This window comes from Arvicola amphibius, chromosome 10 (genome assembly GCF_903992535.2).
Source record: "Arvicola amphibius chromosome 10, mArvAmp1.2, whole genome shotgun sequence".
Taxonomy (NCBI): domain Eukaryota; kingdom Metazoa; phylum Chordata; class Mammalia; order Rodentia; family Cricetidae; genus Arvicola; species Arvicola amphibius.
The window spans coordinates 36,007,687-36,033,324 of record NC_052056.1 but is presented as its reverse complement, the minus strand read 5'-3'; the positions used below and the strand labels follow the sequence as shown (position 1 = coordinate 36,033,324).

Below are 25,638 nucleotides of genomic sequence, written 5' to 3'. Positions count from 1 at the left end.
TATATATATATATATATATACACACACACACACACACACACACACACACACTCAACCTACATATAAGTGTATATGTATTCATGCACATATATGCATATACACATATATATTTCAGTTTGTATATATTTATATATGTGTGTGTGTGTGTGTGTGTGTGTATTCCAAAGAGCTGTCTTGCCTTTCCAGCCTGTGAGGATGCTCACCAAAGGGCTCATTTACCAAATTTGGGTAGGGGAACCCATTCCAGACACACTGAAATGCAGAATGTGTTGCTATCTGAACTCCCTGACTTCGAAACAAGTGGGTTTCTGTTGCTTATAAGATAGTCAATCATTAATAATTTGGTAAACCTTCCCCATTTCAACAAAAGACAACCAGTGGGCCTTTGATTCATGTCCCAGTTCTGTTAGACAACAGTTGTATTCTTTAAAGCTAATTACTTGAACTCACTCTTTCTCAGTTTCCTTATGTTAAAAAGCTGGGCAGTCAGAAAAAAAAAAATCAAAAAACCACCTCTTATGAAAACTTCCCCTCAAGGTTCAAAGAACCATGAAAAGGAGGAGGCAGAAGCTTTAAGAGCCAGAAGCGGATGATTCCAAGGAACAGCATCTTTCGGATATACTACAGGGTTGATGCTCACATGAACTCATGGAGACTGACAGCTTGTAGAAGATCTGCACAAGTGCAAAGTCCACTCCTGACTAAGAAGCTATTCGCAATTGATACATACTGAAAGAGGGAAAAATCAGTTTTCTCCAAAGGGTATATTTGCCACGCTCTAGGGCAGGCCTCATACTCAGGAATAGCTGGCTAGCAAAAAAAAAAAAAAAAAAAAAAAAAAAAAAAGATTCCATGCTTGAGAAAGAACATGAATTGGGTAAGTAGGGAGGTGGGGAGAATCTGGCAGGAGTTGGGGGAGGGGAATGAATGCGATCAAAAAACATTGTATGAAAAAAGTCAATAAAAATCTTTTTAAAAGATCGGAATGAAATATAACACATTTAAATAATAAAATGGTTGGTACCAAAATTGTTAGGGTAGTAATAATTGTATAAATATTAAAACCATCAGTAATAAAAAACAATTTGGATCTTTTTTTGGACCAAGCGAGGACAGCATGTTTCTATGCATGTGTTAGTAAAGGGAACTGTCCAAATTTCTAGATTTTCCCCCTAAGTTCAGATTCGGAAGTATCAACCATAAAAAGGAAGTTCACATACTCCGATTTTTAAGTTCATAGATGCCACCTTTCAGGCATGAGGTAGAAGCTCATAGAAGTTCCCTTTCACACCTGAAGGTAGTGCACTAGGCAGAGAAGCCCAGTAGGCTCAGGCAGGGGCGGGGCTGTGTGTGCTACGGGGCCCGAGGGCAAGGGGGCGGGGCCTATACTCGGGGGCGGCGCCCAGAGCGGGAGCACGCCTTGGACGTGCCCACGCCGTCCCGCCCTTCCATGCCGTGGTCCTGACAGTGCGCTGCTACGCGCAACAGGCCGTGCGGGGTGAGTGAGGTGGTCCCGGTGGGCCCGTGCCTGGGTGTCTCGGGTCGGACTGAGCGGTGCGGCTCTGGAGGGCCCAGGCTCGGCTGGCGGGCTGGAAACCGGACGGCGTGGACCGCGGGTCTGGCGGCGGGGTCCGCGTCCCCGGCGTGCTAGAGCCCGGCTGCGCGCGCAGACCGGGCGGCGGGGAGGGGCGTGCGCCACGTGCTGGCCCGGCGGCCCGGAGCGGAGCTGCTGCCGGCGGAGGCGGGGCGCAGGGCTGGTCGCTGGGTCCGGACTTGGAGGGCAGCATGCGTTGCCGCTTCTCCCTTTTCTTGCGGAAGACTTGACTGCCTGACCCCTGGTTGTCCAACAGGTGACTAGAAACAGGTTTCAGGAAGTATGGGTGCCCGTCCCACCGTTCAGTATCTGCGCTTCCGGTGCCGGGAGACGTGCTTTACCGGCTCACTTTATAGCCATGATGCCTGTAACTTTGGGGCTGCATTATTTGTGACCTCATTGCTCCCCCTACCCCCTAGTACATCAATACGACACAATTTGTATTCTGTTTGTACAAAGCCCCCAAACAGTCAGTGAGACATCTCTGAATTAATGAAACTTTCTGCGTGTGGAAGAGTTACTTCAGGTTTCCAGCTGATCTTGTTACAGCGATTTATAATTTAAAATTCTGCATTTTCTTTATTTTCTGTATGTGTGGATGCGCACATGGTATGGTGTGCCAGTGAAGGCCGGAGGACACTTTGAGGGAGTCTTTCCTTCCACTATGTGGGGGGTCAGGGATCAGCCATCTGTCAGGCCCGCAGGATGCAGTTGTCAGGTGTGTTTAATGGAACCGAGATCAACCCAGTGTTCTTTAGATTGCTGGGCCTCGCACTGATTAAGAACTTCTGTGACTATAGATTTCTGCCTCCGGCATTAGAAGTGGTAATCCAAGAGGTTTGATGTCCATCTAGAAATTTGCGAGTTAGAAGCTTTGCTGTTAAAATACTGCTCAGGTGGAGAAGGATCCTGTCCCCCAGCTGCTAGGTACTGGTGTCTGTGGTGACTCCCCCAGAATAGTCTTTTCGTGCAAGCCTCCTGTCTCCCAACTATTGTTTTGTGGGTTGTTTTTGTTTTGTTTTGGTAAGGCCTTTGAAGTTTTGGTATACTCTTATGATTAAATTCTGACTTGACTGTTTGCTGTCATACTTGACTAGGTTCTGGCAGTGCTGTATTAGTTGTCCCTTAAGAAGCTCTTGTGACTTCTTGTCATTAAATTTTGCCATGAGAAAAATTAGGGCGCCCTAAAATGTAAAGACTGAATTTGTCTACTGTAGTATTTTTTGTAGAGTTTATTAGTGGCATCTCTGTTACCAGTTTATAAACTGGGACTCTTTTTGAAATTTTTTACCTTTACCTGCCTGAAATCAACTCACTGAAAATAATTCCTCTGTAGAGCTTGCTTCCCCCTTTCCGCTTAGCTTTATAGAAAGAAATATTCCTATCTGTGTGGTCTTCGGGGCTTACAGGCAGGCACTGCACCTTTCTAGACTAAGCAGTCACTTCTTAATTACTGTATTCTTGGAAATTTGTTCCATCTTAAGCCTTTTACTGCATTTGAAATGGTTGTGGAATGGTTGTAAATGGTTGGGATGTTTGGAGAAGGCTTAATGGGGTAGATATGTACCTACTCTGCTCTGCCCTCCAAAACGTGTAAAAAAAAAAAAGTTGTGTACGGTAAAGTATATATTTACACAGTAACATACGACTTAGTTTCTAATTGACTGGGGTTCAGATCATTTCAGTGTGAATAAGGGGGGAAAATAGATGGTGTAATAGTAGGCAAGGTAAGTTCTTCATCTTGGGGTTGACTTTTATTGGTGACTGTAGGTGGGAAAAATCTTTAAGTAGTTTTATTAAGTATTTTGTGCACTTTAACCTTTTGGTGACTGTGCTAGTTCATTCAGAGGCATTCTTAAGGCATTCTTCTCTCATCTTCAAATACCAAACTGAGCAATTGTGAGGGTAAGAGATGTGTGCCTTAAGTATAAGTTTACTTTGGAAGTTACCAATCCTGGCTAGTCTTATGTCAACTTGACACAAGCTAGAGTTATCTGAAAGTGGAGAACCTCAACTGAGAATATGCCTCCTAAGATCCAGTTGTAAGGCATTTTCTTAATTAGTGATTGATGGGGGAGAGCTCGGCCCATTGTAGGTATGGCCTTCCCTGGGCTAGTTGTCCTGGGTTCCATAAGAAAGGCTGAACAAGACACGGGGAGCAAGCTAGTAAACAGCACCCCTCCATGGCCATGACTTTTATTCTTAAAGACTTAGTAGCTGGGCAGCTGCGCGTAGCTGCGCGGAGACTCGCGGAACACGTGTGACCAGGGCAGCAGGTGAACAGGCGGTGCAGCTGCGGGTTAACGGCACAGACACAGAAAATAGACATAAAGCTTTATTAAAGGAGAGCCGAGGGGGAGAGGGAGAGAGAGAGAAAGAGAGAAAGAGGGGGGGCGCGTGTGCACACGCAAAAGGGGGACAGTGAGAAGAGAGAAAAGATTCAGGATGACTCCAAGAGACCTGAGGTCGCTGGGAGTGGGCGTGGAAAGGGGCGGGGACCAAAAGAATAACATTCCCGGGTATTTCTTACAATAAAAAGCAAAAAAAATTAGACATCACAGTTTGAAGGAATTGGGGCGGCGAATTCTCAAGACTGCTTCCGGCTGATTGTGGGCGTCGTCTTTGTGTGGGGGGGAACACGAGAGAAGGCTGGGTGCCGGTCACATCCTGGCATAGCTGGTCTCTTTGCTTCTGACCGGTGTCTGTGGCATGGAAATGTCTGGTGTCTCTAAGGTATTGGCAGAACAAAGAACAAAGTTAAATTAAGGAAAAAAAATTTTGGACCAGGGAATTGAGTGGGTATCTGACCTGTTTACAATGGATTTCTTAATTCGACTCCCTGGAACTCACAAGAACTCCTTGGGTTTGTGAAAACAGAAGTTTTAAGAGATAAATTTGTTTGGTGAGGTGACCTGGTAAAACCTCTCAGCTGTCAAACTGTCAGAGATCTTTGAGAAGGATAAGATTTTACTTGAGTTACCTATTAAAAAAATGACAGAGAACTTACTTGGTTGGCACCCAGAGCTACTCTTTTTGGGTCCTCCATGGTCGCTGAAGTTTGTGCTTGACCTTTTTTATTTAGCGCAGTCCTGCCAGGTTCCAGAAGACTCTGTGGGCTAAGAAATCTGTAGGAAGACAGGCCTACCTTGACCTGAGCAGCTAGGCTGTCAATTCCAGTGATCCTGTCCACTTCTAGAGGTCTTTGGATGAAAGGCAGTTTTGCTCAATGGTCAGCGCTCGGCAGTCACTGTGAACTGTAGAAGGACATTGTCCTGTGCGCGTCTGTCTTTGGAGGGAGCAGAGAGCTGCTGCTAGGAGCCAACCTGTCTCTTTTTGTTATGAAAAGTTTTTAATAATTAAATATTTAAATATCACATTCCCCAGATCTCTGAACAGTTGAGGGCTGGATTAAATACAGCTGTAGTATACTGGCTCTTAACAGGTAAGATCCAGACCTGTAAAAAGGTAGAAAGAAGAAACTGCTGGCAATGGAAGGTTAATGCCAGAACTGAAAATGGTAGAGAACAGCTTAAGGCATTTTTGTAAGAGACTTAAAAGTACATACCAGTTTAAAATATGAGATTTAGGATTTTGTAATCTGAAATGAGATGTAATGAACAATTATTATACATAGAGTGAACAGGAATTGAGCAACGTGGATGACTCTGATGGGCCCTATCAGAGACATACCATTTGCACAAAACACATGTAGCAGAGTTAACATGAGAATTTTAGTGAAGACCTGGTGAAGAGGCAGTGTGAAATTGGGAGAGCTTGGTCACCTGACCTGGCTCTCAGCCAAGATGGCGGCAGCCACGTGTTGCGGGGGGGGGGGGGAGTTACAATTTTTGAGCCATAAGGACTTTAAGTTTAATGAGAGGGACCTAAAGGCATGATCTGCTCTGTTGCTGAGCCGCCATGATATAGCAGAAGCCACAGGGGAGGGACAAAAGGCTGAAACCGAAAAAAAAAAAAAAACTGCACCACGCCACAGCTGGAATTAAAAAAGGCGGCTGGAAGTTTAAAAGCCGGAGAGCCGGTTGCTATCCAGAGCCAAAATCGTGAAAACCCCTTGGAAGCACCCAAGCCTATATCAGAGCGTCTTCTGAAAGAAATATAGGCGGGATGCAGAGCCGTGCGAACACCCGGGTCCCGTGACCTGAGTGCTATGACCTAGCTGGATTCTGGCAACCCAGAACCCAGAGATGCCAGAGGGAGCCGCTCCGAGCGGCGGTTAACCGTTGAGAGAAGAAAAAAGTAAAGAGGTGGAAAAACAGATAAACCGAGGACCTGGTCCTCAGTCGAATGCACCGCACAGAAAGCGTGCAGTGCTAATGCGCGGGCGGATTGGTCCCCGGGACCAATCCACAGGACCCTGGCAAAGGAAGCAACCGTTGGGGGGGGGGGGGGGGGGGAACACTCACCGAGTGAGCCGGAAGCCGGTGGCGAGAGTGGAAAAGCAACCTGGTTCAGGGGTCACGTGGCACCAATTTTGTTCTTAATTAGCCCCTGCCTTCAGGTTCCTGCCCTCACTTCCTTCAATGATGAGAGCCAAATAAACCTTTTCCTCCCCAGGTAACTTGGGTTATGGTGTTTCCTCACAGCAGTACCCTAAGATAGCACCTTTAGTGCTGTAAGAGAATAGTCTTAACAGTTTTAAAAGTTAAATGTGAGAGGCTCAGCAATTTGCTACGTGAAATGCTAACCAAAATTAGCACAGGAGAAAGGTTCATGGAATGAATTCCTGAAGTGACCAGGTGCAACATTCCAGGGTCTCCTAATGAAGTCGCTTTCAGTTGTTTCAGACCTGGTTGTATCAGCAGGTAGAAACCGTTGCCCGCCAGGTTGCTTGGCATGTACCAAAAGCTCAAACCTTCAGAAGAAAGGGTATCAGCTGTGTTGGTTGCATATTTTATCTAATGGTAGTAAAAAACTCCCCAGAAATATCTAGCTCCCAGTATCAGCCACAAGCTGGCTTTTCAGACAGGAGTGATAGCCTTCTTCCTTCACTGTCTACACAAGAGTTCTTTACTGAGTCTGTCTTCATATTTATATTTCTATATCTCTTCAGAATTCCAGCTATGGCAGGTTTTTCTTTTCTTTCTTTTCTTTTCTTTTTTTTTTTCCAAAGCTTCAATTACTTGGGTTTAGGTTAAGATTGAAGCAATTTGGTTTGAATTAAAATGGATATCGAAAGTATTTTCTGAAAGTTTATCTCATTGAACTCATATCCTAACATTAAGTTTACAAATTGTCCTTGGCTCCCACTCTGTGTTGGTAGGATAAGTTTGTCACAGTTTGCCACCATGCTCTTCTGCTTCTTGAAAGACCTGAGCTTCTTGGTGTTACAAAATTTAGATGCTAAAATAAAAATCAGACTGTTGAGTTTCAGACTTGTTCAGTTTCCACTTTTTAGTTTGTCTGCTTTACATATGAATTGCATTTTTAAAGCTCTTTTAAAAATTAGTTGCTGCAGATCATTCTAGAACTTCCAAGACCAGACTACTCATTCACTCCGCAGAGTTGCTAAATGCTCCAGAGATGATGAGAGGGAGACAGCTTCTTGCATCCTGGGAACTCAACACAATAGGAAGTGATAGCATTTTAAGTTACAAGCCTTGAGGAACACTTGGTATTTTATAAGCACTATGATTCTCAGCCTTCTTTGGGAATAGGCAGTTTTTTAGGAATCAGAGAAATGGAACCTCTTCTGAGGATCAGAAAGACAAAAAGAAAAGCTGTACAGGGTGAACATTTCTAATCCAGATCTGATATGCCCCAAACTTCTGAGCACCAACATGATGCTGTAAGTGAAAACAATTTCCTGACCTCAAGTTGGAGGTACATGAAATAGGCATAGAATTACCACCAGGCTGTGCATTTAAACTGTATATGAAGGATAAATGCATTTGGTTTTAAAATGGTCCCTTTCCCCCAGCCTTTGTGCTCAAAGCTTGGTTGCTAGCCTCTGTCATGGCATTTCTGAGTAGACTCTTCAGGGCTTGGTAGAAAGAAGTTAGTTCATGAAGGGTGCCCTTGATATTGGTACCCTAGCCTCTTTCCATTTTGCTTCCCCACTACCATGAGTAACACATCCTCTTGGCTGTGATGCTGAGACTCTCCACAAGCTCCAGACAACAAAGCCATCCAATGGACGAAAGCCCCTGAGACTTAACCAAAATCAGTCCTTCCTCCTTTAGTTGGTTACCTCAAATACACAATTTCAGGCTTAGACTACATGCCTTGTTATATAGTTGCAGGCACTCCAAAATCAAACATACTTTTGCAAATGTTATTTGCAAATTTTATATTCTATGAATATTTGTATAGTTTGAATTGATGGCTCTTAAACCTACATGAAAGGGACTTATATAAGTAATACGAATTGTTGGGGATCATTGGGAGTGTTGATCCTCTCGATACCCAGATGTATGTCCCAGACCAGCAGTGCTGTCACCATGGGTATCTGGTCCATTTGATGCCTCATGTCTTTGTTGACGTTAAATTGGAGAAGTGCTGTTAGAGATTAATGGTAGTGGTGATTGATGTCTTGTTTCAGTTAAAAAATTTAATCATTTTGAAGACCTGTCATGTACCTGTTTTTAACCTTCATTTTTAAAACATTTCAATTTTCTAATGGGCAAAGGGAAAGTGCCCTGATAGTGATATTTCTCAAAAACAATCTCATTTGAAAATGGAGTTTGCAGTGTTTAGATTCACATTCCAGGCACCAGGTGACATCACTGCCAAGGGCACATTGGCTTCTACTTGGGAAGGTTTAATATGGTATTACGTTGAGCAGCACCTGGCAGCAGACAGCTGTTCCTGATTCTCTATCAAATGTTTGTAATAGAGAGGGCATCTAATTAAATTCAGGACATGGTGCTGATTCCAGCCAAACTCAAGATTTTTGGTTTCACTGTTTCCGTGGCCATAGGCTAAACGTTTGAGTAAGAACTGCTGAGAGAGTTGAATGGTTTAATTTGGGGTAATTAAGTCTCCTAATTAATAATGATTCCCAGGATTTAGTGCTTGTATACATAGAAAATTGTGTTTTCCTTAAATGAGTGTAGTGTATAAATTGAGTAGTGTTTAAGGCTGAATCATCTTGGAAGAAGTGACATTGGCTTATGGCAGTCTCATCTTGAAGGAAGTAGTACTGACTAATGACTTCTCAAAGAGGCAAAGTGGTTGCAGTCACATGGTGTGTGTGTGTGTGTGTGTATTCATAACCATGTCTTTTTTTTTTTGGCAGGTTTGCATTCCCTCCCAATTTGTGAACAATGTCAGAGAAAGCACAGCCTACAGTGAATGGGCCAGAAGAAGATGGGCCTGTTCCCTGTAAGAAGGCGAAGGTAGATGAGTCTGACAAGCTGTCCATATTAAATTTCGACAGCCCCACTGCTCTTTTTGAAAGTTTAATCTCACCCATCAAGGTAGAGATTTTTTTCAAGGAATTCTGGGAACAAAAGCCCCTTCTCATCCAGAGGGATAACCCTTCACTGGCCACCTATTACCAGTCTCTGTTCAGATTCTCAGATCTGAAAAAGCTCTGCCTTCAAGGGTTGTATTATGGAAAAGATGTGAATGTCTGCCGGTGCATCAATGGGAAGAAGAAGGTTTTAAATAAGAATGGCAAAGTACACTTCCTTCAGCTGAGAAAAGATTTTGATCAGAAGAGGGCAACAATTCAGTTTCATCAACCACAGAGATTTAAGGTAATGGATCTCCCCATAGCAAAGTTCTCATACATATGAAAATGGTAGCATTTGGCCACACATCAGCTTAAGACTGAATGTATGATTTGAAGATGAAAATCATTTTGAGAACGCATAACATCTGTTTGGTCTTTAAATACATTTGAACTTAGGAGGACATCTACTTTTTGATGAAATTGTGTATGGAATGTGCTCATTTATACATCCATGTGTGGAGGGAGGACAGAAAAATGTTGGGTATCTTCCTAGATTGCTTCCACCTTATATAATTGAGATCAGGGTTTCCCACTGATTCTGGAGCTATTTGTTTAGGTTGGATAGTCACTGAGCTTGGGGGCTCAACTGTCTCTGCTCCCTATCTCCAGTATTAATATTACAAAAGTTCTTTGCTACATCAGCTTTTCCGTGGATACTAAGTAGCTGAACTCAGGTTCTTCTGTTTGTAAAACAGATGTTCTCACTTACTGAGCCATCTCCCCAGTCTCTGACTAAATATTTTGAATCTCCAGCAATGATAGATAGATATTTTAGGTATCATAGAGCTGCAAAAACCAGACTCCAAAGTTTATAGCTTTATTAAAGTAACCTTGCACCTCTAGGATGTGTTTAATGCACTGATTAATTTTTGGATAATGTAAGAGGGATCTCTGTGTTCTGCCCTATTGCTGTATTTTAAGGCACATGGGAGCATCAAGGTGAAAACTGAGCTGATTTCCCTTTATTGCCTACATCTTTCCAGGTGGAGGCTTCAGAGTTGAGGGCTGTGACAGGATGATTTACCAGATGGGTAGCCAAGAAAGGCATGTTAATATATTAATAACAGAACTTGTGACATTGAGCTTCTGGGTGGTCATTGTGAGGATAGCATCCTTTAGTAAATATAGTCACTGAGCTTGTAACTGCAACCTTGACAAACATGGTTTGATTCTACATCTTTTAATAATAGGCACAGTTTGAAGATACAAAAATCAGAGAGCCAAGATAAGTGGGAAAGCAGCAGAACTGGTAGCATTTTGGGTAACAGTTAATAAAAGAGATACATGCATCAATTATCTACCAGTGCTTTTTTCTGCCACTTACTGGTAACTGATGTTTATGGAGCCACAGATTTACTATACATTCCTAAAAGATCTTTTGGGACACTAGAGAGCAAGAGCCGAGGCCTGGCTTCTTAGTGGTGCCAGATACCAAGTAATTAGAGAGCCAGGTCCTGTTGCCTCTATCCAAAATAAATTAGGCTCTCTGGGAGCTCTGTTAACTCTTCAGAGCTATTTGGAGGCCATTAAATTATTTTTTTTATGTGCTAAGGAGAACCTCTCAGATTTGTAAATAAGGAAATCTGGTGGTCTTCATCTCTAAAAGCTTTTTTCATGCTGACCTTGTTCTTCCCCACCTGTTAACACTAGATTCGTTTCAGTTAAGTGATAGAACTCCAGCTGTGTTTACTGGTGTATGCAACAAACCAAATGTTTATAATATAGCATCTATATGTCAGTCACTTTTGTTCATATGTATGAAGCTTACTCTCTTTACTTTATGTTTAGAATAAGTGACTTGCCTTTTCTAAATTGTCTCGAAGGTGTAGATTCTGGAGCAAGGCTGCCCAGATTGGTATTTTGGCTGAGGTTAATGGTTGTGTGCTTTTCTGCTTTGCTTTCCTTATTTGTAAACTGGTGTTAATGATTTCCTACTCTGTGAGACAGAATTGTTATAAAGGGTATTAAATTAGCAGGGGTTAAGAACTTAGAAGTAGGATATATTGTTCTCTACAAGGCCCACTTGCTGACTTCTTACCTGTATTAGGTAATTCAGATCTCTCAATTCTGGCTTATATGGCTCCTCAGTCTGCCTTACAGCTGATGAGTGACTCAAGAGGAAGTTTAGCTCGTCTTGTTCTCATTCCTGTCAATACCCCTTCCCAGATTGTCATTTCTGCTCCCCTTGCTTTAACTATTTTTCAGGAGTTCCCAAATGTAAATTCTTTTACTTATTTCCTGTTAGAGCCTCAGACTGGCTTCAAAACATCATAACTAGAACATTTGCTTTTTTGTTTTCTGTTCACACTCGTTTTCTTTTTTCTTTGTCAAAGAATGAGTTTTGGAGGATCCAGGAAAAGCTGGAATGTTACTTTGGCTCCTTGGTCGGCTCGAATGTATACATGACTCCAGCAGGATCTCAGGGCCTCCCTCCTCATTATGATGATGTCGAGGTAAGAGAGGAATCATAGTGCCCAGGCTGGAAAGCAGGAGCTGCTGAGAGCCAGGCTTGGTCGGTTGTCAGGGTTGACGTTATTACTCTGAAGGGCTGGTAGACCAGGTCTGTGACTGTTCTTCTCTGACCTCTTTGGAGATCCCGACCTCATTTCCAAGTTGGGATGTTGAGCTAAAGTGTATCCCCAGACTGGTTTCCTGCTCATCCTCAAGGCAGGGGCCTGGCTGCAGCTTTGCTGATACAAAGACTAAAAACCACAGTCTTTAGAAACAGGATTTTTTTGTAAATTCTCTATAGAAACAAAGAAAAAATGACTTACAAAAAATTACAAAGTAAAGAAGGTGAGATCACAGTCCTTACATTTGCTTTTACTTTGTCTGTTTTCAGTGACTGCCAACAATATGTGTATTTTTTCCACTTGTAAAAATCTTGGTGCAGTTTGAATGAAGGTCCTGGTTCTACTTAAGCCCAGGCACGTTGACAAGTGTTGATTTCATTCTTATGTGACTTCCAAAAAAGTTAACTCATTGACTTGGTTATTTTGTAGTATTATTTCTGTACTTATACAAGGTGTGAACACAGATATTAACAAAAAAACCCTTTATTCCTCTGAGAGCTATTTGCTATAAACATATTGTCTAAGAGTTTGTTTTTTTTAAATATTCTTAGGAGAATATTAAGATAGTTTTAGCCAAATGAAGAATAAAAAATTAGTGTTTTCATATCTTCCAAGGCTCTTTGTAATTTTTAAGCTTTGGGTTGTTCTCTTATATCAGATTTTTCTATCAGAGGTTATGACTTTCCGCTGCCTAGCTGATAGAAGAGTCAAAAGCTAGTCGAATATAAAGAGCTCAGGGGTGTCTGGCAAGGTGAGAAGAATGAGTGCAGCCCCACGGTTCCTTGGTTTGTGTAAGGGGTGGGCATTGCTGATGTTTGAAGGTTCTAGAAGCTCCTTGCTAACAGGTTGTCAGGAAGCTTTCTCATACTCTCGGATGTATGGCTTTCTGTAGGTTTTTATCCTGCAGCTGGAGGGAGAGAAACACTGGCGTCTCTATTCCCCAACTGTGCCCCTGGCACGTGAGTACAGTGTGGAGCCTGAGGCCCGGATTGGCACACCAACGCACGACTTCATATTGAAGGTATGGGTGGGGCATATGCACATCTCCTGAGCTGGTTGTTTCTTTTACTATGACAAGTTCAGGCAGTTTCCAAGTAGTGAAAATATCCCTGTGGGAATGTATCCTGAGGATTCCAGGGATGGGTAGCTCTCACTGTCACCCACCAGAACAGGGGGCTTCTGTAAGGTCTAAGAAAACTAATCTTCTGTTCATCTTCCAGAACTATCCTGTCTCCATATATAATTGAACTCAGCAGAAATAAGTTGAATGAATCGAATCACCAACTTCTCTAAAATAAATGGGGAAGATTTGACCTTGGCTTGTTTCTCCACATTGAAGTCAGTGTTAGCATGTAACCAGAGCACAGCCAAGGTGCCCTTCCTTTCATGGCAGAAATTCCAGTACCACCTGTTTTCTTCCTGATAGTGTAGCTCTTCCCCTCCCCAGCATAGGGTTGCTAGGCGAGTAGTAGCTAGGAAAGTGCTCATGAGTTCCTTCTCCAGGGATCCAAGTAGCTTGGCCATGTATTGCTTCCTTGGTATCTTGCTCAGTTAGTTTGGATGGGAACATGGCCAGGCTCAGGCGGGAGAGGGTCCTGAGAAAAGGATGTAAAGATACAGAAATACTTCATAAATACACTTCATTTCCTGCCCTTTATTAGGAAATGTTTTCATTAGTACCAATATAGAATGATTGACTTAGACCACTGCAGAGATTCTTACTTTTTGTGTAGATAATGTTCCCATATTTCTTGTATCTTGGATATAACTAGTGCCTAATTCTTATCTGTACATATATCTCTTTCCTGATTTTAAGATTTGCCTGCTAAAAGCTAGGAGGAAACAGTATCTTCATTTTGATTGGGTGCTTATATTATAGGAAATATGAATAAATGATGTTTTTATGTGCACTTTGACCAAAATGCTGGCATGCTAGATAGCTTACTAGAGCACAGTCATACCCATTCAAAATGCATTGTCCTGCTCACATTCTACTCTGTTGTGGGGCCTGTTAACCACAGATTGCACAGTAAGCCTCTTCGGATGGACTCTGTATTAGTTTCTTTTGTAATGCGGCATAAAACACAATGACCAAGGTAACTTAAACAAATCACTTAATTGGACTTAGGATTTCAGAGGGTTAGAGTCCATAATGGAGGAGTGAAATAATGATGACAGGAACAGCTGAGGGCTCACATCTCATACTGCAAACAGGCAGGGAGACTTTAAAGCTTCAAGCCTGCCTCCAGTGGCACACCTCCAACAGGACCACACCTCTTAATCTTTCCCAAGCAGCCACCAACTGGGAACCACGTGTTTAACCATGAACCTGTGAAGACCATTCTTTTCCAAACCACCACACTCTGAGGCAGAAGTAGGGGAGCTGCAGTGAGAATGCCAAAGCCATTATCCACCTTCCCACTATTGTAGTTAGCCTGTGTAGTGGGTCTATGTGTGGGTCTCAGGATGCAGAAGCCCTTCTACTCTAAGGGTGTGGCATAGATAGATATGAATTAAGCTGATGTCAATTAACTGCAGCTCCCTTTAGCAAAAAATTATTTATCTAAATCAGGAGATCATAATACCTTTCAGGCTGTGTGGATTGAAGTGTAACATTTTGGGACTTCCTTTACAATAAAATTCCTTGGGTGAGATGTCTGTATGTCTGTAAGTCTCTTTATTATAGTGATTGTTGTATCAACATAGATTTAATTTATATTAGTCCCTAAAGTCAGAAGTCTTAAGATGGCCTCACTGGTGCTAGGAGAACTTCATTCCTTCTGGGGAGAATCTGCATCTTTCTCTTTCCCAAAAGGAATGAGGGCAGCATTCAGATTCTTGTGGAATGAATGAATTATATTTGTGAAGGCCTCAGGGTAATATAGAATTAATAAATAGTGGGTATAATTAAAAAAAATATTTACTTGAAGTACTGCCATTTTGACATCATTTAGAGTAAACCAGCAGCCAAGCAAGCTCTTACACAGAGATACATACACACACATATGTTCATACTTCATAATATATACATAGCACACACAAGGAATACACATACATATATGTACATTTCGTACATACATGCACACATGTTATACTTCATGTATACACATATGCTACTTTATGCACACATACAGACGTGTATTTTCTCTTGTTTTGAAGAAAATCTTTTAAATTCCCTTTAAGCTGACGTGTTTGAGCACTGTTTCCTCGGCTCTTGAGTTTTCAACAGATCTTGACTGCTTTCTTTACTTTGAAAGAGGAGTTGAGCAGCTCAAGATTCCTTTTCTTCTTAGTTACTAGACAAATGTATTCTGAATGAGATTGAGGCAAAAGTATCTCAGGGCAGAAGAACAGAGTATTTCTGTCATTGGTTTAGAAGAGAGAAAAGGATAGATTAGAAATAGCTTACCTCTCCATGAAAGCTACTTATTTTTAATTTCATCCAGATTTTAGGTTTAGATAGAGATAGGATAGTTTCTTAAATCTAGATCATCTATCTGTCTATATATTGATCTATGTTCTATACTTCATTCTTTCTGGGGTAGGCTCTGAGAAGTTCATGGTAGGTATGGTAAAGATACTGTTAGGAAGATCTAAGGAAAGTTCTTAAGAGATGAAGATGGGCAGTGACTGTAATAAAACCATACCCCCGTTGCTACCCCAGTGCTTGGAAACAGCATTTCCTTAATCCTCTGAATAATGCAGTAGGCTATGAGGCTGTTGTCCCATTTTAGTGATAGAGAAACTGAGGTGAGGGGCAGATAAGCAAGTTGCACTGGTTCTATGACTGAAAGAGGAGTAGCCGCTCCAGAAACAGGGTGTTACCTCTTTTGCATCTCAATCCTATACAGCTGGTGTCTCCTTGAAAATAAACACAGTGATGGGCTCATAGTTACCATAAGAAACAAGCACAGAGACTGTTCCCGGAAAAATGGTTTCTAGAATATAGAACTTAAAACATGTTTAGCATCTTAAAGCAAAAAAGACTAATGTGTATTTAACTCTGATTTTTTTCCCCCCAAAGCCTGGTGATTTGTTGTACTTTCCCAGAGGGACCATTCATCAGGCTGAAACTCCGTCAGGCCTGACCCACTCTACTCATGTGACCATTAGCACCTACCAGAACAAGTAAGGCCTTTGCTTACTACTAACCTAGTATCTTAGGACAGTTCTGAGTTATCGCTCACCACAGCCACATTCAGGATAGACCTGAGGCAGTTGTCCACTTCCCTTTTGTTCTGTGCTGCCTCTTCTGTTGACATCCATATTTCTTTAATGTGTTTTCTTATGTGATTGGCCTGCTAGATATCCTACTGTAAACCTCATATGTCTCATTCTATGTAAGAGATACTGGAAAGTGTCAAAATAAGAGGATAGAGGGTACCATAGGGAGGCAAGGGAAAGAAAAACAGAAAACCTGTAGCCATGGGTAGATCACAGAAGGTTATAAGGGACCCCTGGAGCTTAGAAGAATATGTTTAGCTTAACTTGGCCATCACTCATGGGAAGACTTGACATTCATCTGAGTGAGTCTCAATAGATGACTAAGTAGGCATGGGTCAGAAGGTCATGGGAGGTAGGAGAAGGCATTCCAGGATCAAAGAACATCAGGTTGCTCCTACTGAAGAGCAGTAACTTGTAAATCAAGTTAGTAAGTATAACTGTGCTTCCTCATGAACTGTTCCCTGAAACTCGCCCAATGTTCAGGAGATTTACTAGGGGAAGTAGCTGCATCCCGGCTGTCCTGAGGTTAGTGCCACTTGCACACAATTGGAAGGCCTAAATTTTGGTATCAGGTTTTCGTTTTTGAAAATACCTGACTAGGTAAAGAAGAGAAAATCTCAGAGGCCAGTCAAAATGAGGAGGGGTGATAGAAAGATGGCCCAGTGGATAAGAGTACTTAATATGCAAGCATGAGGACCTCAGTTTGGATATCAGCATCCGTGTAAAAGTAATGGAGTTTGGGATGGTGTGCATATACCTATAACCCTAGTGCTATGGACAGCAGGGATGAGGGGATCACTGGCACTTGGCTACCAGCATGGCTCCAGGTTCTGCTAAGAGACCCTCTCTCAAAGGAATATGGCAGAGTGGTAGAACAGGACACCTGATCTCCTTCTCCGGCCTCAGCATGCGTGCACACACACTGACAAATATTCTCGCATTTTCACACACATGGAAAAAGAAGAGTAGGGACAATGGAGGGAGGGAGTCATAGGAACCCTGAAAGTTCTAGGCCAAAGAGTGTGAGCTTGGCAATCACATAGATGGCCCTATAAATGTCTATCTTCTGGTGCCCATCATTACAGTTATACAGTTAATCCCTCACTTGCTAATTTTGCTTGGTCAGAGCATTGGTGGCTTTGTGGTAGAATTCTGGCCTTCTTACTCCTGCTTTCCTTTCATTGCTCTTGTCATTATCATATTTTTTTTTTAATTTTCTTTTCCTTGTTTTTAAAGATTATTTTGTTTTCTGTATATTGATGTTTGGCTGAATGTGTGTTTGTACATATGTACTGCATATATGCCTAGTGCCCTTTTAGGCCACAGAAGGGTGTTAGATGCCTTGGAATTAGAGTTACAGATAACCGTGAGCCACCATATGTTTGTGCTGGGAACCAAAGCTAAGTCCTCAAGAAGTTCTTTTAACTACTCCAAGCCTTCTTTAGTGTGTGAGAGCAAGAACTTGGGGGAGGGGGAGCGTGCAAGAGCTAGCTAGCTGTGCTCTCCTCCCACTGTAGGTTCCAGGGTCACAATCCGACAATCCTGGCAAGTGCCATTACTCACTGATCCATCTTGCCAGCCTTGTTGTTGTTCACTCTCTTCCTTTTCCTTTGCACCTTGTGTATATAATGTTATCATCAATTTCGCCCATCTTTTGTTACCTTAAACCAATCATCTGGGGCTAGGGAAGAGTTTTCCAGGTTACAGATTGCTGGTCTGGGCTTTGAGTGGGCGCTGTGACTGATGTACCGAGTCTAGACCTGATTTGGATAGGAAATAAAGGAGTTAGAATTCTCGAGGCCAGCCTGGTCTACAAGAGCTAGTTCCAGGACAGGCTCTAGAAACTACAGGGAAACCCTGTCTCGAAAAACCAAAAAAAAAAAGAAAAAGAGTTAGAATGCAAAAGAGGTGTTCTGTGCTCTGAACCTGGGCTCCTACTGTAGTAAGGAAACGGACAGCTTTCTCTTAACACCTTTCAAAGAGGCATCATTGAAATGGCAGGGGCCTGCTGTGTGGACTTCTGCAGACTGAATTAAGTAATACAAAGCAAATCCCGGAGGTGTTGTTATTCCTAATTTTTAGAAACTCCCAAGATCAATATTCTTACTCTGAGAAGAACACTGTCTGCCATCAAATTCCTATATGAGATGTTGGCATGTGCTTTCCACCCAAAACCCTGCAAAGGGAGCATGTGTTTTCCTTGTTCACAGATCTTCTCTGTTCTCCACATTCAGCAAGGGTTATGGAGACTGAGGCATTAAGTCATACAATTAGTATGACCATCCCATAGTGGAGGCTTTGGGGAAAATGTCTCAAGGCTTTTGTGCCTTCCTTTGCCACTCTTGTAGGATGGGAAGCAAGAGAGTACCAGTTTTCCTCGGAAGCAGAAGCTGTATGATTTTCATTTTGTATATAGCCCTCAATTTGAAATCTGCTGGTGACACTGGAAAAATTTAAACAAGCTAATAAGTGTTTAAAGAAAGTAACCCCACAGAGTGTTTTTCTTACTTAAATTGGTACATGGTTGGGAAAGAGCCAGTTCTAACTGCCACAGAGGCAGAAATGAGACAATTCTAACTACCTCAGAGGAGGCAAAGTTAATTGAACACTGATATTTATCTCTAGGTATTATTTTTGGCCACTGGCTTGCCCTCTCCTCAAGTAAAGCCATTATTAGAAATCAATTTTGTTTTAAACTGTTGGTGGTGGATATTTTACTGAGGATCAGCTTCCCCCTTATTAAGTAAAATGTGGCATATCACTGTTGAAGTATGTTGCAAGGGGGGCTGCTTGTTTGTCCCGCCTGCCCAGCTAGCTTAGCCCCAAAATAACCACACAGAAACTGTATTAATTAAATCACTTCTTGGCCCATTAGCTCTAGTTTTTTATTGGCTAATTCTTACATCTTAATTTAACCCATTTTTATCAATCTGTGTATCGCCACGTGGCAGTGGCTTACCCAGTGGAATTCCCAGTGTTTGTTTCTGATGATCCATGGCGTATTTCTGACTCTGCCCTTCTTTCTCCTAGCATTCAGTTCTGTCTTCCCTGCCTACCTAAATTCTGCCCTATCAACAGGCCCAAAGCAGTTTCTTTATTAACCAATGAAAGCAACACAAAGACAGAAGGACCCCCCCACACCATTTCCTATTTTCTGTTTAAACAAAAAGGAAGACTTCAACATAGTAAAATTACATATAACAAAACAGTTATCAAGCAAGAATTGTAGTTACAATATTTATATCTACTTTATCTTTTATCATAACTAAGGAAAACTATAACTATAATTTTTTAAATTTATAGTTACAAAGTTATGAAATTTGAAGACTTCAGAAGGATATAATATTACCTATGTAAACTAGAAGTGCATTGTAAGCAACTTCCAAAACTCTACAATTGACAAAGACATCTTGCTGCCTGGACAGTTACCCAAAGTTCTTCTGTACTGTTGGAGCATCCATCTTCAGCCTGCAGGCCCATAGTATCCAGCAGACTTTTTTATGAAGTAGGAAATTTTAAAGACAGTTCAGACATTTTTTTTTCTGTATCCAGCAGAATGTCTTGCAGACTCTTATGAAACAGGAACCCCGAAGGATCATCTCACCTTTAGGCAAGTTTAGCAGTCATTTTTTTGCGGGTCCTGTATGTCCAGTGAAGCAGTCCAGGCAAGAGCAGTTTTTTTGCTCAAATGGCTAACCAGATCCATAAGGAGCCTCTTTAATGCCTATCTTTCTCTTGAAGTAGATAGGTGTTGCCAGGAGCAGATGTGTCTCGTTGTTATGAAAAGTCCTAAAATTTTAAAACATTTAAATGCCATATTCTGAAGGTTTGATTTGAATACCCAACTAACTGAAATATATCTCTATGCATCTAGAAAATCTAACATGATTACAATCCTGACTATTAAAGATGATTATCTATTAATCTATATTTTTAAATTATACATTTTTAAATGAACTACACAATCTCAATACCTTCCTTGATCAAGAGCAGAAATACATATAACAAAATTGACCTTTAATTTGTATCAATAAACCAAGATTCATACCAATGCAGATTATTCATATCTATATCATATCCCCCTTTAAATGTAAACAAACAATTATAAGCAATATTTGGGCAGAGTCAGAGGGACGCCATGGATCTGCAGCCAGAGGGTAGATGTGCTGAAACTCTTCTGGTAGACCACGACCTTGTGGTGATATCCAGATTGATAGAAATGGGTTAAATAAAAATGTAGGAGTTAACCAATAAGAAACTAGAGCTAATTGGCCAAGCAGTGTATTAATTAATACAGTTTCTATGTGGTTATTTTGGGGCTAAGCTAGCCAGGTGGCTGGGATGAATAAGTGGGCCCTCCTTGCAACACAAGTAGAGATTTGTCTGTTACCTAGGACTTTTATTGGCTGTCAGAATTTTCTATAAAGCTGTCCCCATAAAGGCGTGTGTTTAGTTTGATCCTTTGAAGTTTCGTTTTTGTAGTAGTATCTGTTTGGTTTTCTGAGTCCTTGGAAATGAGCAAGGGGGATCCCGTTTGGCAGCCTTGCTAGTAATGGGTATTTACATATATTGTTTGCTCATTACCTACTTTGGTTATTTTCATTTTCTTGTTTCATGTTCTAGTTCATGGGGAGATTTCCTTTTGGATTCCATTTCTGCGCTTGTATTTGACATTGCAAAGGAAGATGTGGCATTAAGGACTGGAATACCCCAGAAGATGCTTATGGTAAGAACAGAAGCAGATAGAAATGGAGGTGGCAAGCCAGGGGAACCAGATCAGCCAAAGCCCTGCCTCCTAAGGACCCAAGGACATTCTTCCAAGATGAAATGAGCTAGCCTTCTGTTTTGAGCTGCAGGATTTATTCAGCAAATGGAGTGTGGCTTCATGTGGGGCCATTTATCTGTGACCATCTGTGATTGTTGTTTTGGTGGTTTTTTGTTGTTTTTATTTTTCACAGCAGTAGTAAGACTGAGAATACTGGCTGAATAAATAGTTGAAGAAGTAAACATGGCCCCAGATCTGTACAGAGCACATACCGGGTTTCTAGTTTGAGAATAGGCACATGCAGATCTGGGCCTTGGTGTTTGTTTCTGCATTTGGAATAGGAGTACACTTTGGCTAGCTTTTAGACAGTAAGTTGATTGAGGCTGAGTAGAACAGAGGTTGCTTTATTACCTAAGGTCATCAGTGACTTGCTTTCCAAAGACAGAGCCTGGACTGTATTTCCAAGGAGCCCCCTTTCTAAGCAAAAATCTGAAAATTGTTCTAATTGTTTTTATTTACATTTTAACAAGTGATAGACAATGTAAGATGAGCAAGGAAGTAATAGGCTTCACTTTCTTAAGGTCCAGGCTATCCCTCCCCACCATGGGTTGGCATGCTTTATATCAGTGAATGTTAGGCTATAGTGTTGTGATTGAGGCTTAGCCTACTACAGTGAAAACTGACCCAGGCAACTACCTCCACCAGCATCAAGTCAGGCTTCACATCTTTACTTTCAGCAAGTGGAAACTCCAACTGCTGCAAAGAGAAAGGTGAGTGGCTTTCTCAGGACTCTTGCAGACCAGCTAGAGGACAGGAAAGGACTGCTGTCATCAGACATGAAGAAGGATTTTGTCATGTGCAGACTTCCTCCTTACTTCTTGGAAAATGGAACAGATTTGTTGGAACCAGGTAGAACTTGATGTTTCCTTCTGGGTGCTGGGGGTATTGGGACATCTTGATGCCTTACTGGGTGGGTTTCTATCTTGATGGAACATATGAAACATTTTAGGCTTCATGTGGACAGCAATCTCTTTTTAGTGTATATGATTTGACAGACAATGCTGCTCCCATTATAACAATTTGCCTACAGTATTTTAGGAAGTAACTAATTTTGATTGAGGAATGTATTTCTGAGTAGTGATTTATTCCTCTTGAGTACTGTTGGAGAACTTGATTATTGACATTTTATTAGAATTAAGGCAAGCCTGTTAAAATGCTGTCACCCCCAGGTAAATAAAAGAATGGTCAAAGATAGCATGGATCTCCCAAGTTGTAGGTGGCTAATGTGATAGGTCTAGTCTTCAGCTGATACAATGCACTACCAGATAGGTGGTGTCAGTGTCCTTTAGCAAAAGCTATCAAGAATATGTTCCTAAATTCAAAGTTGTTTAATTTGATATGTTGCAATGAGAAAGCTGCACACATTGAGAACTATGGAGTATCTCCGAAAAAGGCATTTGAAAGAATTTACAATGTGTGGGGTTAACCTAGGGCATTTCAGTTTCGAGAGCACTCATGGAAGCAAAGCATTGGTATGAATTGGTGCTGTCTGGAAGTAAGTGGGTCGCTCCTTAGGTATTACCCAGTGTGTGGAAACAATGGTTGAGGCGTAAGTTACCTCAGATAAGCCACACCTTCACTCAGGAAGCAGGGTAGAGGAGGGTTGGGTCACTAACACTTGAGCAGTGTTTTTATTTTTGCTTGAGTTCAGATGTAGTTATGTGTGGTGATACTTTTACATTTTGACCAGTCAGTCACCGTGATTTTGGCTGACAATGATATTCTGTTAAGCAGTGTTCAAGAGAATGCTGAGACCTAGTGCTGACTGGAGCCAACCCTTTGTCTCAGGCCAGCAAGAATCTTTTTCCTTAGAAAAGTCTTACCTATCAGGAGGTGACAACCACTAAAGTACATAAGGCCCTATTTACAATGATTCTATATACATCTTTATAATACAGTATTTGAAGGAAGCTTAGCATTTAGTTTTGATTGTATCTATTAACAATGGCATATTTTACCAGTAATTAATCTTTAGGAGAACGTAACTTGCTAAGTAAATCTCTACTTATGGTCCAGAATGCTTATTTAATGGTTTCCCAAGTTTAGCTACTATATTCAATAAAGTTATGATTCTTTAATGCTTTCCAGACCAAATGACCCTATAAGGCCAGCTTGTTTTTTATGGTTCTTTTAATTTGCTTTAGAAAGACTGGATAGTCTTAAAGGACACAGTACTTGACTTACTGGACTAGATCATGTGCCATTGTCATACAGCTCATTCCTTCCAGTGTAGAGAGGTGAGCATTTGCACAGAAAACAACACAGTTCTTTCCATCTGCTGTGCTTTGGTGGGCTTATTTATACCTATTTAATGTACTTTTTGTGTGGGGTTGGGAATTGATACAGGGCACAAATACAAAGGTTCATGCTAGATAAGCACCCTCTCACAGAGCCCCACACCTGGCCCTCTAATTCACTATTAACTTGTGCTGTTATTTACATAATGATATGTCTGCGTCACTTTTAAGATTGAGATCCGTGGGGGTGCAAGCTGCACTTTTAATTATCACCATACACGTCGGAGTGAGTACTTGGGAGAATGTGAGCTAAAAGATGTGTTGCAAGCAAGTTTGAACCTCTTGGTTCCTTTTTGATGGATGGTTTTCTGTTCTAGCTGAAAAGTTCCCAACGCTGGACAGCACAATAAGACTGCAGTTTAGAGACCACGTTGTCCTCACAGTAGGGCCAGATGAGGATCACTCTGTGAGTATCCAGAAGGAAGAGATGTCCTCTGTTTATACTACTGCCATGAATCTCAAGTTACTCCAGTCGGGTAATGACTGTCTCATAGTTCTCTTCTAAACTGTCCTTTCTATAGGGAGTTTAGGGCTTAACCTCATCCCCAGATCCTCTTCTTTCTCTGCTTTCTAATTTACTGCAGGCTACACTGCTCTTGCATGAAGAACTTGGTTTGAATTTCCCTGTGTCAGTTCCTCTCATTCTCTATACTGCAGAGATCTGGCATAAATTCTATAGTGTAGATCATAGAGAACAAAATCTATACCCTATAATTTGGCCTTCTTAGTCAGTGGTTCTCTAAACTGGCTAATAGGAATGCTTTCTAAAATTGTAAATTTCTATGGCTAGAGTGATGGATCAGTAGTTAGAGCAGTTGATACTCAAAGAGAACCCAGGTTCTATTCTCAATATCCACATGGCAGCTTACAACTGTCTAACTCCAGTTCCAGGGCATTCAATGTCTTCTATTCTCCATAAGTTCTAGGCATGTAGATGGTATGCAGACATACATACAAGCACAGCACTCAGACATAAAAAAATTTTTTTTAAGAAAAATTCTCGAGTTTCACCTGGTTTGAAATGGATTCTTTCCACTAAGCCCCCAAAGAATACCAAGTCTATGAGAAATATTCTATACTTAGGACTTTACCTGTTAATTCCTAACATTGAGGGGGTTGCAAAAAGCCAGGTTGCAGCCGTCAGGACAAAGCCTGGAGAAGGATGACATAAATAAAACCACTGAAGTATATACTCATACCTTGTTTTCAAAAAAGCCTAATGATTCTGATAACTGTTAAGTGTGAGACATTGTATGTTGGCCCAGGCCTTTTATTAGCTAAGCAATGACAAGGAATGATGAAGGTTGTGGAATAAAATAGGATGCCCCATTTAGGATGGGGACGGAAGGGAGTAGAGATCATTTTGACACTATTGAAATTTAAATGCAAGTTTTAGTAAATAACATAGCTCATATGTCAACAGTTGGCCACTTCATAACTTACTAGTTTGTTCTAGAAACATCAAATTTTGATAGAACAAAGTGCAGACGATTCAAGGAAGAAACTGATAAATTGACACATAAATCCATAAATCAAGTTATTAAACATGCTGGCTTCTCTGAAACAGTGGCTTCAAGTATCAACTGTTGTATTTGTAACTTTGTGATTTATTGTGAACTTTGTAATTCTGAACAGAATTGAGTAAATTTTGCTGGAGGACCAAGACCCAAGGCTTTAAGATTTTCCTTGGGACTAGGCATGATGCTGTATGCCTCCATTTCGGGCAGGTCTCTGAATTTAAGGCTACATAGCTACTTCTAAGCCAGCCAGAGCTACACAATGAGGATTCCCCTAGCTCCCCACAAAAGATTTTCCTTGTTGGTGAATTATTTTTAAACCCTCCTAGTACTGAAGCCCTCAAGTTTTTTCTTGTTGATAACGTTTTCTTTAAAGGATGAAGCTCCACAAATGATGGCTTACATCTATCATTCTCTGAAGAATCTGAGACAGGCGCACATGATGGGAAAACATGAGGAAACGCAGGTGTGTTTCAGCTAAAAACATGTCTTTTCCTGTTTGGGATAATTACTTGTGATTGAAGGTCATGTGCAATTTATAGGTGCAGTGTGGACCACCATTTTACTTGACTGATAGGACACTTGCACAGGGATGATTAGGCAGCAGCTTTAAAACCACACAGTTTTAAAGGAAAAGTGTGATGAATGCCAAGCATTCTGCAACAACTTTACTGTTGAAGTACATTGTTACTTTTGTGAATTAGATAATTACTGAAGTAACAGATTTTTTCCAAAACAAATTTCATGAGAGAATTATATAAGCTTATACAAAAATCTAGAATTTTCTTTTCCTTTGGTACTAAACAATCTATCCCTCTAAAGCTTTATGGACTTCGCTTTCCTTTATCACATATGGATGCTCTGAAGCAAATCTGGAGTGGTTCAGCAGTGCCTATCAAGGACCTGAAACTTCACACAGATGAAGAAAAGAGCAACCTGGCAATCTCTCTCTGGACGGAGTGTTTAATACAAGTATTCTAGTGCCTGTATACAGAGAACTGCTATTTCCTATGCACACATTTTCAGTAAAGGCGGAATTTAATTCTAGGTGACTCCTGGTGCTCTGGTTAACACCCTGGGTGGAGGCGTGGTTATACCACAAAGCAGGGAGAAGTTGGCACATTGCCACACGTA

At 41.3% G+C, this 25,638-nt stretch overlaps 1 protein-coding gene across 2 annotated transcripts; it reads left to right on the top strand.

Annotated features, from left to right (window-relative positions):
* The first annotated feature begins 1,408 nt into the window (after positions 1 to 1,408).
* Positions 1,409 to 25,551, top strand: Riox2 (ribosomal oxygenase 2). Of its 2 annotated transcripts, none has more exons than XM_038344797.1 (10): positions 1,409 to 1,498; positions 8,850 to 9,312; positions 11,402 to 11,521; positions 12,534 to 12,662; positions 15,666 to 15,769; positions 20,489 to 20,591; positions 21,368 to 21,539; positions 23,305 to 23,393; positions 24,881 to 24,970; positions 25,327 to 25,551. In XM_038344797.1, the coding sequence occupies exons 2-10, from the start codon at positions 8,878 to 8,880 to the stop codon at positions 25,483 to 25,485; spliced, it is 1,401 nt and encodes a 466-aa protein (XP_038200725.1). In that variant the 5' UTR covers positions 1,409 to 1,498; positions 8,850 to 8,877; the 3' UTR covers positions 25,486 to 25,551. The 2 variants fall into 2 exon arrangements, with proteins under 2 accessions (XP_038200725.1, XP_038200726.1); XM_038344798.1 differs by lacking the exon at positions 1,409 to 1,498 and adding an exon at positions 1,721 to 1,850.
* The last annotated feature ends 87 nt before the right edge of the window (positions 25,552 to 25,638 follow it).